Genomic DNA, 17470 nt, shown 5'->3' on the forward strand with positions numbered 1-17470 from the left:
ACAGAGATAGGAGATAAAAAAAAAAACAACAAGAAATACATTGAAAGCCTACACTTCCTTTGAATATAGTGGTTTTATCGTTAGCTAATTGTAGTTTCCGAGGACACCTTGTGGGGGGCCGGGGAGAAAGAGAAAGGGGTGATGAGTCAGAAAGAGATTTGATTAGGCGGGGTGGAGCATACGCAAATCAGCAATGTGAGGTGTAGAGCCCAGTCATATGTGTATCACTTGTTAATCCATTTTCAAAACCAATTATCCTAGTCAGGGTTGCAGGTTGCTGGAGCCTAACACAGTTGACTTTGGGCGAAAGGCAGACTACACCCTAAAATGGTCGCCAGTCAGTTGTAGGGCACACACAGAGAAAGAAAACCATTCACACTCACAATCACGCTGCCACTGAGTGGGAATCGATTCCAGGCTGCCTGCACTGAAGTGAGCCAAATGTACCACTACACCATCAGCGACTTCTGGATACGTAATTATCCAATTTGATTTTAGGTAATGGTTAAATTACACTCTACAGTCAATTGCAGGGCAATTTTAAGTTTTCAATTCAACTATACGTACTGTGTTTTTGAGATCTGGAAGGAAACAGGAGTTTAGAAATTAAATTCAAAACACGGAGGTGTAAAAGAAGAAAGTAATCCCAATTAACGGCATCCATCAATTGCTAATTTAAATTCCATAGGATGACTTTTAAGTTATTTTGGAATAAATTTACTAATGTAGTAAAATGCAACTCTATCAATTTGCATGACTTTTACACTCATAGTAGGCAGTTGCCGTGACAATTTATCTGAGAATTAAAAGAAATCATTTTCCAATGGAAAACTCCCCCAATGCTGTGATTGGCTGGCATTCAGTCCAGAATGTACTCCGTCTCTCTCCCAAAGTTGGCTGGGATACGCTCCAGCTCACCCACAATACTAATGAGCACAAACGCTATTCAGAATGGATAGCTGCAACTCCTCTGAAGGGATGCATGTAATGAATGCATTATTGCAACTTGAATGTTCAACAGGATGTTGCATACAAAATACTGTAGATCTTGTTAGAGAGTCAGATGAGTTATGCAAAGGAAGGAGACAAAAAGCACATCTTACGTTACAGTTCTTATCTTTAGGATTTTATAGTGTTAGCACTATTTAGCCATTTAAAATATACCGTGCACCCTTAACCTCTTTAGTGGGAAATGTTTGACTTTTATTAGGTAGTATTCTGTGAAAGTGAATAAGGTAATGCTCCATTTCAAAATATCAAATGTGTGTAGTCCGGCTTCAGTCAGAGTAGAAAAACAAACTGCCTAACTTTTCTCTTCTTTTGTGCTAATTGAATAATAGCAGCTTCATTAGTGTTGGCAGTTTGTGGTCCAAATTTTTGTTTAAACTCCAATGATTTGTTGCCTCTCCACTAAAAATCTGCTTTGTGGAGGCTGGGGGTCATAAAAAGAAATGGTGATAGGGTTTTATATACTTGGTGTCATAAGTCTGACCACTAGCTAAGTATGTGTGGGTGAGCCTTAAAAAGCAGCTTTTTTGTTTTTTTTTTTCCTACTCAAAACCTTTCTGTCATGCCAACATAATTATACATACTAACGTCCTAACAAGGACTATTACGTGTGAAGAAAAATTCATTTGCGTGGTTGTCTGTGATTAGTTGTAACTCACAGGAAATTTATCAAATGGAAAATCTCGGATTTACTAAGTTAAGGTGGATAAATAGTTTTTCACAATAAATGTAGCCCCCCTCCCCCCCAAAAAAAATATATATTCCATAAATAAAAATGAATAACAAAACAGAAAGTTCCTTATAAGAGTAAATAATCACTAATTGGTTATTTGTACAACCATTCAAATTTTTTTGTAATGTGGCAACAAGGTGGACAACTCATGGATGGCATTTATTGAGAACACAAACAAATGCATCAAGTAAAGTCTTTTTATTCATAGGCGTTTATTTCACAGGCTCCGTCTGTTCTTTAAAACAAAGCGCAAATTAATCCAGAAAAGTCCATTTATTTTTGAGCATAGCCACCCATTGCCAGAGTTGAATGTTTGCTAAAAACACATGTAGACTATTGCTTGACAAATCAGACAGAACTCAAAGAACTTGATTATATCTTGTCCCATGTAATTTAACCCAGCCGGCTTTAACAAGAACACCAAATTCGCATCGATTCCATTCAGACCACACTGTAATTTCACCCCAGTCGGCCCACAAGCAACACAGAGTGTTTGAAAACAAGCATTCAACGTACCAGGTAGAATAAGTGACCAAAAAAGGAGATATTTGTCATCTATTTAATAAAGGTTATTCATACCTCATGGCTTTTAGGTTTCCTCCGAGCTCTCTGTCTCGGCATTTTCACCCTTCTGTAACATACATTGTTTGTAAATGCAGCTTGGTGGTGAGATGAAACTGGTTCTGTTTGGGGAGTTTGATCCCCCAGGCAGGTTACTTCACTATGAAAGTTATGGCTGCCAATAGCACCTAGAAGAAGCACCATGAATTTGAAGACGTTAATGTTCAGTGTTTGAGACAGTGTGGGAGCTGAAAAGAGAACACAATGGAGCAAATGTGTCCCCTGAAACATTTCTTAAAGATTTTATCTTTAGGAAGCATTTATATGGCAACAATATAGTAAAAAGTGTTTGTTCCCCGCCCCCCCCCCCCCCCCCCCGGGTGTTTTAAAAGTTTTTGAACAAGCAACTCTCTCCAAATAAGCACATATTAAAAGCATTACAAAAAAATAAAAAGTTGTTCAAACGAAACAGCAAACCAGGACAGTATTAACACTTTGCAAAGAAACCTCATCAATGAACAGTATGGATCAGTTTAGTTTTGAATGTATGTTTGAATATTTAAATATATATGAGTATATAGTACAGTATGTAGGAGTTATGTAGACTTGCTGGGGAAGAATTTATGGAGGTATATTTGTGTCTTTATTATTCAATCCCCCCCAAAAAAGTTGCTTCAATCAAAATATATAATTCGACTCAACAAAAGAGTCACTTCAATCAAAAAAAAAAAAAAAAAAAAATTCAATGAAAAAATAATTTTTTATAATCATAAAAAAAAGTTTTTGAATCCCCAAAAAAAAAATGTAGAAAATTTGCACTTGAAGACTTAATTTTTAATTGAAAATGTTTTCTTTGATTGAAGCAATTCTTTTTGTGTTGTTTTTGTTTGGGCCATATTATGGGTAGGACATTTGTGTCTAAATCATTCAATCCCCCCAAAAAGTTGTTTCAATCAAAAAATATATTTTCAATCAAAGAACAAACTGATATGCAAAAATAACCCTCTGTCCCCAAAAAAACATTCTTTTTTTTTTTTTTTAGAGTTGATATTTTTGGATTGAAGTGAAAAAAAGTTTTGAACTCCCTTTTTTTTTTTTTTTAATTGAATCATTTTGACAACAATTGTTGCACTTTACGATTGGTCAGACATGTTTGAGTGACAAGTGGCTACACCAATGGCCTAATTCTGAAAAACATGAAGAAGCAAGAATCTTGGTTGCCGCTGGCCGCCAGCTGGCCGGTGAGTGGCGGCCGGACTAGGAAGCCGTCGAGCAGTGGTGGCATTGTTGGTAAGCTTACCACCAGCAACTCGGCCGGGCCCACTAAGCCTCTTCATCGTGTGTATACTCGCATGCCATTAGTACTACCTGCTCCATGCTTCCTGCGCCAAGATAAAAGCATGCATCACAGAACAAAAGTCAACATTACAAAAATAAATAAATAAATAACGAGGCTTGCGTCTTAAATTCTAAATCACGTAAGTCGGGTACGTCGTAACCCGGGTACTACCTGTATTAAAGGATAAATTAAACCTCTGGAAATGCCTTATCACTGCAATCTACATCAAAACATGGGGAGCTTCATTCCTTTTTACTCGTCAGTGCTCACCCACTCGTCAGTGCCCCCTCCGTGTCGCATGTGGTGTAGGGTGCAGCCACTCACGAGTTCTAAACTTATCAAATACGCCATCACCTGACTCTTTTAAACGTTTGTATCAACAAAGGTTAGGTTGCGCAGTCCCCATGCTGTGAAAAAAAATTTATTACACCGTATTTTTTTTTTATTAGCGGAATGCTTGGAACAACTCTCCTTTTTTTTTCGCACGGTGTTAAACACCCCGCTGCCTTGTACCTTATACAACAACCTTGTTGTGCTGCTTCAACGTTAGACCCAGGGAAGTCTGAGAACCCCAGATTACGTTACGAGGGGTTTGACAGCCATTTGAGCTGCTTGTTGACCACTGACACGAGACAAGAAACGCGCCCGACAATCACAGCCAACATGGCCTGAGCATTCTTATAAGAGTCAAAATATCACAATTCTTGTGTAGTGTAAGGAATTGCTATTCCTCCATTATTTGTGGATGGATTGGAATTAAATTTGCTAGGTCTGTATATTCTGGGGATGAATACGCATCGATCCGCTAACCCTTTTTTTTTTTTTGTTTTGTTTTTTTGTCTCAGGGCTGATTAATTAATAAATCGTTAAACTAGCACAAAAGTGTTCCGTCCGGGCAGTCGTAGTCCGTTCAAAGTTTTTCTTGTTCTTAGAATTTCTATAGCATTTAGCATTTTGCTCAGTCATCCATCTTTGTTTTGTGAGATACACTTGAAAAGTTGTGATCCACATATCGCATTTTTACATAGTTGTCTTTCCATTGTAAACATGTGATATTCATATTTTTTGCTTGTTGACTGCAGCTGTTGCCCCTGTTGATCACGGTATGTAAAACGCCTGTAGTCTCTGACATAGAAATAGAGAAAAGTATTCTAGTTATAACTTTTAGAATGTTTGTGTAGTAGTAGCATTGTAGTATTCAAGATCCTTACCCTTTTAGAGTTTACATTCCTGACTCTTTAGGTTGATATGGAGAGCTTCTTTCACTAGTTTCAGACTAGTGGTTGATTACACAGTACAACCTACAAGGTTAAACACAGCAATTAAAGGTCTTGCACAGCATCATGCACAGTGTTGTTAACAATGGCGTTAAAGTATAACAGCGTTTTTAACGGCGTTATTTTTTTAAAGGAGAGAGTAATCTCATTAATTTCTATTCCAATTTTTGCAACGCCATTACCGTTACTGATGTGAAGGGGCGGGTTACTACAGTTTAGTTGATTGTGTGGTTATCTTAGAAAGAGCAGAGCGGGATGGCGAGGGTGGTGACGCCACTGCATAGCATTCGAATTCTTGTTAGCATTAGTGTTTAGTGTGGCGAGCGTCATCTTAAACTCTCGGGCAACTTTTTATTACATGCAGTTCGTGGCATCTAGGTGGGAACAATTAATTGAGAATAATGCACTGTTTTCCTGCTGAGTGTGCATTATCATCACCAAGTTGGCGTTGTCCTTGTAGACGTGAAAATATAATACTAATTTGTTTTTTTTTTATTATTACCAAAAATAGTCACTTGTCTTAAACTTTTCTTGAATGACGTATCCATGAACCTTGTGTGATGTTTTTTAATCAAAACAACTGGAGCAAAGCCATAAGAGGCAGGAAATTCAGAACCTCACCTGAATATTAAAATTATATATCTATATATATTAGGGGTGTGACAATCAGGTGTAAAATGATGTGAAAGTGTATAAAATTCAGGGCCAGAACGCCGTTACAATATACGGTGTTTTGATCCCGAAAATATAACGGCAACTGTCGTAAAAAAAAAAAAAAAAAAAAAAAAAAAAAAAAAAAAAACTGGAAGGCTGTCACACACGCATCTCATCTCCAAGAGGAAAACAATTTACCAACATCACATTTACATACACAAGTGTTAACGACAAGCATAATAAAGTGCTTGTGTAATGTCATCTTTTCCCACCGATATTTATTGTTTATTCCACGGACGGCATGGAGGTTTCCCCAGCTGCTGCAGTAACCTGAATTTGACGATGACGAGTCACGTCAATGTGCACATGCACGCAGCAAAGCTATCCGCCCTGGACTCAGTTGTCCTTTCAACTGGCTGACATAATGACATGTGATCAGCAGAGATCGTTAGCTTTGACTGGTTCAAATGCGCATGTTTTCTGGAACAGCAAAAAAAAAAAGAAAAAAAAAAGAAAGAAAAAAAGAAAGAAAAAAAAAGAACAAGCTTGTTGAATTGATGCGATAAAAAAGGGCAGTGCAACAGAAAAATGATCAAGGAAAGAGTTGAGGAGGCTTATTTTTTATATTTGATTTAATTTGTACTGATGGGGAGGTTCAGAACGCCCTATCTGTCAATGTGCGCTTTTGACATATTTTTGTTCAAGTATGTTAAGTCAATGTTTGTGCGATCTTCACAATATATTATACACAGTGAAATGGAATATAAGTAATTTGTACTCATTTCTGTGAATGTGCAGTTATGTGCAGAATGTTACCTATACCTTAATTATATAAAAAAAAATGAAAAGTAAATGTTTACATTAACTTCAATTTTAATGTACATCCTATGTTCTTAAGTACAGTAGTTAAAATTGAGATTTTGCATTTAAATATGAGGAAATGAGGGAAAATAAAAATCACGAGATGAAGGTCGGGGTTACTGCTATTTTTGTTAACTTTTAGTTTGCAAATCATTGAATGAAAAGTTTTTTTTATGTGTTTTAGGAACAACTGTGCCAAAAGCAGTTTTCTTTGCATTTTTTAAGGAGGTTTGACCCCCCCCAAAATAAAATAAAGACAAAAATTCTGGCTCTGCGACAACCTTCATGTCAGGGATTTCTGGCAAGTAATTCTAGCCACTTTCACCCCTGGTGACGATGTACACATAAGTCAAGGTTCAGTACGTACGTCGGCATGGGTGTCACCGTTCCGTGCGAGTTCAGTAGAACAGGAAACACAAAAAAAGCTTTTTGTCTCACAACATTTGAAAGTTGAAGTTTGTATACCGTTACACTCTTATACAGGTGAAATTTAAAAAAAAAAAAATGTAAAAGTGTGCCCTACTGTACATTTTTTAGGGAGGGGGAGTAAAAAATCAGTTCAATTCAATCAATTAATATCAATGTTTTTGATGTGAAAGATGTTATAGAATGTATAATGTAATAACGTGTTGAACATGAAAAGTAACGTCACTTACTTTGCTGAGTAACTAATTACTCATACAATGAGGTAACTGAGTTACTAAATTACTTTTTGGGAGAAGTATTTTGTAACTGAAATTACTTTTTTAAAGGAAGATTAACAATACTGATCATGCATGAGTAAAGTTTGATTTTTATCAGAAAAAAAATAAAAATTTAAAAATTTCAGATTATTACCACTTCAGCTGTGTTTTGATCTTAGTGTGTCAATTATAGTAGCTTGTTAAAAAGGCCTGCTTGCTTTAGGTTTTGCTAGCCAGTTTACTTCATCTTCTCTGCACAAAACTGTGATTCTAACATCTGAGAATTCTTTTCTCATTTCAGGCTACAACTGCTCTCTTTCCTTTCCTCGCTTGATTGCAAGTAGTGGTACTCATCCTCCTCCTTTAGGTATATACGATATGTATGCTAACTTTATACTTCTGAACGTTGAATGAACAATAAGATTCTGGGCATGGTGTTGTGTTGAGTCATGTGCCAGCTGTGCTAGAGAGAAGTATATCTCACTTGCACCTACTAGCACGGCATCGACCCTTCATGAGCTCAAATCCTGCTCTGCCTAATTAAGTCTAGAGGACCATGGTTGTCTTTATAAACTGCTGTTCTAAAGTGTTTCTGCTGCAAGCTGCACTCTTCTCAAACTGCATGTGGGATCTTATTTGCTTCCGCTAATCCTCTTTTTATGCCTTCTTTCTCTCTTTTTGTGCCTTGTGGGGTTTTCCAACCACATTTCCCATCCTCCCCGTTTCGTCCCCCTTATCAGTTCCAGGCCTGTTGAACATAAGCTCTTATGCGAGTGACACCTATGCCAAAATCAGCTGGACTGTCAGGGAGGAGCAGCAGGACTCGCAGCTTTACGTGGCTTATATGAACAACCGTAAGCTTCTTTCGACTGCTCCACATTGACAGTTTTTGGTTGACATTAATACAAATGTATCTTAAATGTGTATTCAACATTTTTCCAACATTCCCCACTGTCAGTGCCTCAATAATATACATGTTTAAGATATAGTGGAACCTCTGAAGATAACATAATCCCTGGAATGCTGTTTCACTCATTTCATTTTCAGCCTTGGGGCAGATGCCATGAAAATATTTTACTGTGCCCCCACCTACTTGCCCTCGCCTCCTTCAGTGTTGCCTTGTCATGCCAAACGTTAAATGTATTTTAATCGGGTGGTTCTCAACATTTGTATCCGAAGTACTAACTCTAAAAACAGTTGGATCACCACGTACCACCATAATGAAAAACATTATAATACGGTTGCGTAGGAGGCCCAAGTGATATCAGTGCTATTATATCTATGGATCAACTCACTGTAAGTAATATAAATACAACTGGGATGTATTCACATGTTGTAATTTTTTTTATTACAAGCCACTACTTTTTTCCTCCCCCGCGGTGAATAATTATAGTCCTGTGAATACAGACTAATGGGCTGCAAGTCTTTTCATGTACAAAACATATATTTGCAATCTCAAAACATGTGGTTTATTGACCATTGAGGCCTATATGTTAGATTTTGTGTGCCCCCCCCCAGCCCACCACTGCCACTGGCTTGTCAGAACAACATATGCAGTACTTTTACCGCTTTGCAAGCAATGACAGTATACATTTTAAAATTATTTAATTTGAGATGGACAGTTAAATTTAACAGACCGTAATGTGATGTGACACATTATAAATAAACACTTTCCATCTATTGTCCCATGTAGGCTACAATACAATACAACTGAGAGTGCTATGCATGCCTGCCTGCTCAGCAACAAAACAGTATAACTAAACATCCTGTGCCTGCCCCCTCCACATCCCTGGGGTTATTAAGCCCTTAAACAGTGATGCAGCTAGATTTTTTGACAGCCAAGTCATTTATAACATCAGTGATCATGGATAGGTTGTTAAGCCTGCCCTGTGATATTGTGGAGAGTAGGTAGTTTTTTATTATTTTCATTTTACTGAAGGCTCGCTCTTCTCCAGCTACAGTCACTGGCAAAGGCAAGAAAATGCATAGCAGTGTGCTACATGTGTGCACGTGTGTAACAGTATGCTTCGTTTGCTATAATACATAGTTGGTTGTAAACCCAAGATAAATCCAGTCGCCAGACCCGAGTTTGTTCAGCCTTGCACCTGCTCCCCACAGACTAACATATATCCTTGATCTCCCATTGCTCAGACAGAAGGGGTGGGGTGCAAAAAAAGGAACAAATATATATTTGAAAAATTTAATGTTTTTAATAATATGTTTTTAAGTAGATATCGAGTAGCACATAATACTTAATCAGACAATGATTTATATAAAAAAGAAATATGTGAATGTAAAGTAAAATAAATTAAGGGTCATTCAGGGGCCCCTATGGTCCTGAGGCCCGGGACAACATGCCCGGCCGGCTGCCCCACCCTATCGACAGACTTGTTTAGGTCAGATTTGATTTTTGTTTAATTCCTTGATGTGTCTTGTTTCCTGTCTTGTCCTTGTGATGCCCCATTCATGTCACGTGTTTCTGCCTGCTCCTTTGTTATCAGGGACAACAGACTAAGGTTCCAAACACATAGTTGGCTGAATTTAATTATCCTTCAAGATATTTCTGCTATACAAACATATTTTGGTAAATATTTGGTAAAAAATTTACAACTTTGGGGTTTTTAACTTTGGAGGTTCCACTCATGCAACATACAGTATCTGTTTCTGCTGGGATGATTGTTTAAGGCTCGCTGCTTGTGCACTTGTTGTCCTTGGCGTGTGTGTAGGTGATGGTAACTGGCGCATATCTGAGGCGGTAAACACGTCTCAAAACTTCCATGTAATTGATGGGCTCAAACCGGGGACGGTGTATACTGTGCGACTCATGGCCAAGACTTTGCTCGATAACGCTAGCATTTTCGAAGACGTTATCCAGACACAAGTCACAGGTAAGACGTGGCAAAGTTGTTGTGTGTCGACAGTAGAGATTAGTGCAAGAAGCATTTAGATAAAGCATAGATAAATTGAATCCATGCTTGGCCCATAAGGTATGCAAAATAACTAAGGTTTTCTTGGAAATTTATTTTTTTTCACTGAAGCTTTTGCACAATTGTACATAATGAAGATCTGCTTATTGAACATCATATACACATATATAAATGCGCCATTTTGTTGTTAATTTTTCGTGTGGGAAAGTCTGTGTGCACGTGGAGATGGAAAAGTGCCTAAAACCTGTAATATGCATGCCCAATGCGTATTTGGAAGCACCACCAAAACTTAATTGACTGAATGAAACACTTCTACTCTTTTTCCAGAGTATGGGAGACAGACAGTGTTACCAGATTAAAGTGTGTACCATAGGATAAAAAAAGTCTTAAATAGCATTATTATATGTATTAGAATCATATTTTGAGACGATTCGACAATATACAACAATTTGGCAAAGCACTGATGATGAGAAATTAGTCTTTTAATCCGCCGTTTAGCCACATCTACCATTATAGGGCTCGAGCGTCCCCAACAGGAGGATGACGTCGGCAGGGTCATGGTATCATCTGATTTAGAATTCAACCCATTGAGGGGGAATTATTCAGAACGAGGGAAATGTGATGAAGAGAGCTGCAAAATGTCATTGTTTCAGTCTCTCTACTCCAATATTTTTATAGGATATTCTTTTTATTGAAGTATTTTTTTCCCCAATTGCTGTATAAATGGTATGGTCATGACAAGTAAGTCTTGTGCCAAATGGAATATGAAATAATAAAAATGCATTTATTTAGTACGACATCGCAAAATTACTCTAAAATGGTCAAAACTGTCGACTTCACCTTTACTGTCGCACCTCCCGAACGATATTTTATGCCATTTTCCTGCCCAGGCTTCGGAAAATGTAAACAAACTAAGAGGCGTGACAGTTAGCCGATATGCTAACCCGAACCGAGTGACGTCTCCCAGTCTTATTTTCATTTTTCGAAGCGATCATTCAAAACTAGCCCGGATCACTTCACACGCCGGCGGGGTTGTAAAGTGTGTTCGCCGATCAGCAACCCGCCCTGCGGAGAGCGAGTTACAGCTCGTTGCCCTGCTACGGACAGGAGAGCTTGCCGGGGAAGCAGCTGGAGAGCACCGCCGGACAAACTGGCCGACGTCGGAGGAGCATGTACCTGCCACATGGTCAACACGAGTATGGCATAAAATAATGCTTTGCTACATGGCGACGATGTAAACAGAGAGTGGCGTGCAGTTGTTGTGCAGCTAACATGGCAGCATGTGTCTGGGGTGAACTTTTCTACATGTCAGTCCATGATCAAACGTAAGTAAATAGTCCTTTATTTAAAGAAAATTTGTAGTGTTTACTTTGTATTCGCTGTATTCGCGGTCATTTTTAACACAAAGTTGCCATTTCTGATCGGGTTGAAAATTTGACAGAACACCGGGCACACGAAGAGGGTGTGTGCGACAAGCTGCCGGTCGTCGGCCGAGTGGCATTTTCAGTGGACAATCAGCCACAAAATGCGTATTAAAACGCGTGTAAAATATGATCCCAGCATTGGACATAATACAAAATACGATGTTTACTCACTTTCTCGTAAGTCCAATGGTCCAACAGTAGTAGGGCTTGTTTTGGCTAATATCCCCAGTGAACGGGATCTTTTTGAAACCCGAAATGGCTCACGCGCATCTCCCTGGTGCAACAACAATTTTCTGCAGCCGTTTGGCTGGCGTGATGCAAAAAATTAACAAATTAATCCGCAAAATCAGCTGAATCCGCAGTCCATCTGCATGCTATAAAGCAATGCTGTATTGTGAGATGCTGACCCTGGTGACGTCACATTCATATTCGTCCTAAACACAAGACTGAAGCCGGAAGTCACTTATTTTCATGGCGCGGGATACAAAAATTTAATATATCAAACCATCGCTTCCACACACATCCAAGTGGTCCATTTCATTCAGAAGCATAAAACAAATATGAAATATGAAATAAACATGCTTTTTGAAGTCATACTCACTTTAAGCGATCTGGCACCCTGGAGACAGATGCCATCAAAACACGCTAGACAGGGATGACAGGGTGGAGCATTGTCAAGATTCCACTCTGGAATGTTTTGTCAGATTTATGCATTTTTACTAAAACAGTCTTCGCCTAAACAATATGACATAAGGAAAAGATTTTTTTATGTTTTTCCTTCATTACTTCTGTGGAGTTAATGACTCCTTAGTCAATTTCTACTTAGGGCAACAAGGAGGCTTGCTGCCTTTCTTCATTCAGTGTGATGCCCCTGCAATGAAGAAGTGGATGAAAGGAATTAGAACTATAACAGTGTTGTTAACTACGGCATTAGAGTACAACGGCGTTACTTACGCCGTTATTTTTGTCAGTAGTGAGTACTCTAATTACCGCATTTTTCAGACTATAAGTCGCAGTTTTTTTCATAGTTTGGCTGGGGGTGCGACTTATACTCTGGAGCGACTTATGTGTGAAATTATTAACACATTACTATACCATTTCACATGTTATTTTGGTGTTTTGGAGTGACACTGATCGTTTGGTAAACTTGTTAGTATGTTCTTTATGCTATAGTTATCTAAATAGCTATGTTACGTTAACATACCGGCCACGTTCGCATTTCGTTGTTCATGCATCATGTAACATCATCATACTGTACACTTATTCAACATGTTGTTCTCTATTGTATTTTTATTTTAAATTGTCTTTCAAGATAACATATTTGTTCTATATGTTGAATTTTATCAAGTAAATTTCCCCCCAAAATGAGTCTTATACTCCAGTACGACTTATATATGTTTTTTTCCTCTTCGTTGGGCATTTTATGGCTGGTGCGACTTATACTCAGGTGCGACTTATAGTCCGAATAATACGGTAATTACTATTCCTATCTTTGCAACGCTGTTACCATTATGGAGCATGAGGAGGCGCTTGTTACTAAAATTTGGTTGAATCACAAGTGATATGGAGAGCCAGAGAGACACGAGGAGAGCAGAGTGGGAGGGGGTAGAAAGGAAGGGGGTTCTAACGCCATTGCAAACGCGATGCTAGGTGGCTTGCAGCGTTAGTATAGCATTCGCGTCCTTGTTAGTGTTACCATTTAGCTTGGTGAGTGTCATCTTACACTCACGGGCTTTTTTTTTTTTTTTTTTTTTTTTTTACATACAGTTCGTGGCGTTCAGGTGGGTACAAATAATAGAAAATAACGGACAGTTTTCCTGTTGAGTATACATTATCATCACCAAGTGCGCATTGTGCTTGTAGATGCTACAATATACCATAATTTCCTGAATATAACGCACACTTTTTTTCCCCAAAATCAACTTGTAAAATCATGATGCGCATTATAAACGGGCACAGGGATTGAGACAAAAATATAAATATATTATATATATATATATATATATATATATATATATATATATATATAAAGACCGATTTTTTTTTTTTTTTTTTTTTGACACGGCCATGTTGTGTTGAAGAAACGTATGCGGCAATTCGTTGCCGACCATTACCGTACGTGACGTCACCATTTTGTTTCGGTCGTGGCGAGCGAGGGAAGGAGTCGGAGGCGGAGTATCAAACAACGGAGCTAATCCGCGTTGCTTTATTGACATTTAGGTTGCAACAAAATACGGTAGCAATGTCTGTCTCACATGCAACCCGCGGAATATAATTATCTTTCCGGCTATTCCCTCAACAAAATATCTCCCCCCAGAAACCATTCAATGTGCCAACATAAGTTCCGCTGGTGAATTCTGTTATAACTCGCTACACGGTAATACTTCACTCTGATCGGTCGAATCATTTCGTCTGTGTTAAATTCTGCTTTTTTCACTCTTCATGAAGCACAGAATTTAGTTTCTTGAACTCATTTGAGTCAGCGTTTATTGCAGCTCCGCAACTTGGACCGTAACAAACGTAACACAACACAGACTTTGTGTCAGTCAACTATATCTGTCCCTCGAGAAACTCAAATCCAAATAACAATAGTTCCTATTGTTACATTCTAGTCAACAGCGATGAGCTCTTCTGATTTCCGACCTAAATCACCACTTTTATTTTACTGTATCAATCCATGGAAGAAACATTTATTCATCATGATGAAACGAACAAGTTATACAGCAGCCTTTAAAAGAAAAGTCACGTCTGTTTTGTTTTCTCCTGGAATCTGCTAAGTTGAAGAAGTTGTCAGATCATATCATTACCATACATATTGTGACTTTACAGTAATGTTTTAAACTACCAATGTGCTATGCTTGTGCTGTGTTTCACCAGTCAGTAAAATGACATTTCTGGATCTGTACACAAGCTCTGTTTTCTTGTATTCTTCTATTTATTGGTGCTAAAATTAGGGTGCGAGTTATACACGGGTACAATAATTTCCCCTAGATTTTACAAGTAAATTTGGGGTGCGTGTTATACAAGGGTGCGTCTTATATTCGGGAAATATATTCGGTAATAATAACTTTTTTTTTTTATTACCAAAAATAGTCGCTTGACTGAAACTTTTCTTGAATGACATAGCCATAAACCTTGTGTGATGTTTTTATCATCAAAACAACTCGAGCAAATATAGGGGATGGAACAGATTCAGAGCCTCACCTGCATATCGAAATATTTATCCATATTAGGGGTCTGACGGTACACACAAGTCACAGTTCAGTAGGTTCTTCGGTGCTGGGGTCACGGTTCGGTTTGGGTTAAGTACAACAGGAATAACAAAAAGGCTTTTTTTTTTCTCACAGCATTTGAAAGTTAAAGTTTGTACACAATTACAGTCTTATATAGGTGAATTTTTAAGAAATGTAAAAAGTGTGACCTATGGGTTTTTTTGGGACACAAAAAGACAGTTCAATTCAATCAGTTAATATAAACATAGTTGATGTGAAAGACATTATAGAATGGATCATGTAATAATGTGTATAAGATGAAAAGTAAAGTCAGTTACTTTGCCAAGTAACTAATTACCCTTACATTGAGGTAACGGAGTTACTAACTCAATTACTTTTTGGGAGAAGTAATTTGTAACTAGAGATCACGTCATTTTCAAAGTATCGGAATCGGCAAAAGAATATCGGACATGCCTTTTTTAATATATATATATATATATATATATATATATATATTTTTTTTTTTTAAATCGTTTTTTAATTGTATTTAACGTTACAGACAAAATGTCTTACACTCATCCAGAGTCTTTAGTTTTGGCTTAAAGTGGGGCTGTCAAATTTATCGCGTCAACGGCGGTAATAACATTAAAATATTTAACGCAATTAACGCATGCGCTGCACTACCCACTCACGCATTGTCGTGTTCAATCTATATTGGCACTGTATTACGAATTCATAGAAGTAAAAGGCAACGTAAAATGAGTAGAGAGAATTTTGTCAGCCTTTGAAGCCTTTTTTTTAATTGGCTAATGCCTCACAATCCCTCTCTCAGCGATCAAAAACATCGTGGGAAGCAATGTGCTGAAGAAAGGTAGTAGTTGATCTTTTTCTTAACACCCTATTTAATTTCCCAACGCTGAGAAGATATATCAATTGGTACCATTACGCACAGTCATGGTTGCACTTCCCATCATGCATTTGGGCAGAAGTTAAATGGCTGAATTATCATTTACTGAAAGCTCATAAAAATCCACTAGATGGCAATATTTTGTCACAATATACAAAGTCACATTTGTCCTTTAAGAATTACAAGTCTTTCTATCCGTGGATCCCTCTCACAGAAAGAATGTCAATAATATAAATGCCATCTTGAGGATTTATTGTCATAATAAACAAATACAGTACTTATGTACTGTATGTTGAATGTATATATTCGTCCGAGTTTTATTCATTTTTTTCTTAATGCATTGCCAAAATGTATATGATCGGAGCAAAAAAAAAAGCAGTCGGATCGGGAAATATCGGGATCAGCAGTTACTCAAACTAAAACGATCGGGATCGGATGGGGAGCAAAAACACATGATCGGAACAACCCTATTTGTAACTGTAACTAATTACTTTTTAAAGAAGAATAACAACACTGATAATCTCCAGTTTGAATCTGTGTTTTCAATGAAATTAAGTAAAGTTTTATTGGCTGGTGTTTAAATTATTCTTTGCTGTTGTACCCAGGTGTGGCAGTTCAACAGCGAGGCATATCCACAAAGGGCTGGTTTATCGGGACCATGTGTGCTGTGGCGCTCCTCACGCTCATCGTCCTAATAGTGTGTTTTATGCGGAGAAACCAAGGTGGCAAGTATGCAGGTACGCCGCCGCCTGGGAGACAAGACATGCTCGCCATGGACAAAGGTCAGTCAGTCTTTCACGGGGGTTTATGTTCTCATTTTTGGGAGTCAACCAAAATGTTGCTACATTGACGACATCCCTGTGTAATTGGATGAACACTAACTTATCTGATCACATTTGAAACTTCATTATGGTTGACCCCCTAAAAGAGTGGCCCTCAACCATGAAAACATCCACTCTTTGCATCATGCATGCATGTTGGCTTGAAGACAAAGCTTTGTTCTAGAAAGAGTTTAGTAGGACAAAAATGTGGGATGTCAAACTGTTTCCAACAGTTGATCTAATAGTGTTTTGGTGTTTCTGAGTTCCTTACAAGTTTAACACGTTACATAGCATCTTCTTCTTGGCCATTATAACTTATTTGTAATCACACTTAAACTCAAAATATAGTCAATATTAGATTTTGTTTATGTGTGTTAATGCTACTATGTGCCTTAAAGGTCCGATCGTTAATTTAAATAGTTAATTGTTCCTTTATATATATGTAAATTGTAACACAAAAAAAGTCTTAAAAATGTACTATTGAGCCCAAATTGCTCTCTCCAATCCTAATTCTATTATGTTGAATTTTTTAATCCGTCGACCTGCATTCTCACAAACCCTGAGTTATGATACTAGGATGAGGTTTATTCGTTTGGAAGCTCCACATATGTCATTTATCTATTGAATCCTGTAGATTTGTTGGTGTTGGGGTCCTAATAAATTCTTAGCAGAACAGGCTGTGACAAGCAAGCTACTGCATGAGAAAAATGATTTGCATGCCTGTGTAAAGGGTTGCTTCTTGAATCAAAATTCTGGATGAGACGGTTTCGACTTCTCACCTGTGCCTCTGCTCCCGCTGGGCCTCAGTACATCCTCATTCCAGAGAAATACTCATTCTCCTCATGTGCTTTATTTCCTCACAAGCTGTCTTCTCTCTTGCAACCCACCTCAGCGTGGGTAGGTTTTGACAAGTATTGAAAATCTTCACAAGCACTTTTGCCCCCACCACCATCACCACCGGCAAACCCCTTTACCCTTCCAATTCTTTTCATAAAAATACTTTTTTCTGTTCAATTCAACTTCAAGGCAAGAATAGATAAAAAAGTGAGGGAGAATAGAATAG

At 37.9% G+C, this 17470-nt stretch overlaps 1 protein-coding gene across 15 annotated transcripts in view; it reads left to right on the forward strand.

Moving 5' to 3' along the window:
- The window catches only part of LOC130905999 (neural cell adhesion molecule L1-like protein), a 104877-nt gene that overhangs the window by 66750 nt on the left and 20657 nt on the right, over positions 1-17470 (forward strand). For 6 of the 15 annotated variants that reach the window (XM_057819860.1, XM_057819851.1, XM_057819910.1 and 3 more), the window contains 5 exons: positions 4724-4744; positions 7418-7483; positions 7857-7970; positions 9843-10004; positions 16192-16368. In XM_057819860.1, coding sequence (XP_057675843.1) covers positions 4724-4744; positions 7418-7483; positions 7857-7970; positions 9843-10004; positions 16192-16368 — 540 coding nt within the window. The remainder of the gene's footprint in view (positions 1-4723; positions 4745-7417; positions 7484-7856; positions 7971-9842; positions 10005-16191; positions 16369-17470) is intronic. The other 9 variants (XM_057819877.1, XM_057819962.1, XM_057819919.1 and 6 more) reach the window with 5 other exon arrangements.

The sequence above is a fragment of the Corythoichthys intestinalis genome, chromosome 2 (genome assembly GCF_030265065.1).
Source record: "Corythoichthys intestinalis isolate RoL2023-P3 chromosome 2, ASM3026506v1, whole genome shotgun sequence".
Lineage (NCBI taxonomy): Eukaryota > Metazoa > Chordata > Actinopteri > Syngnathiformes > Syngnathidae > Corythoichthys > Corythoichthys intestinalis.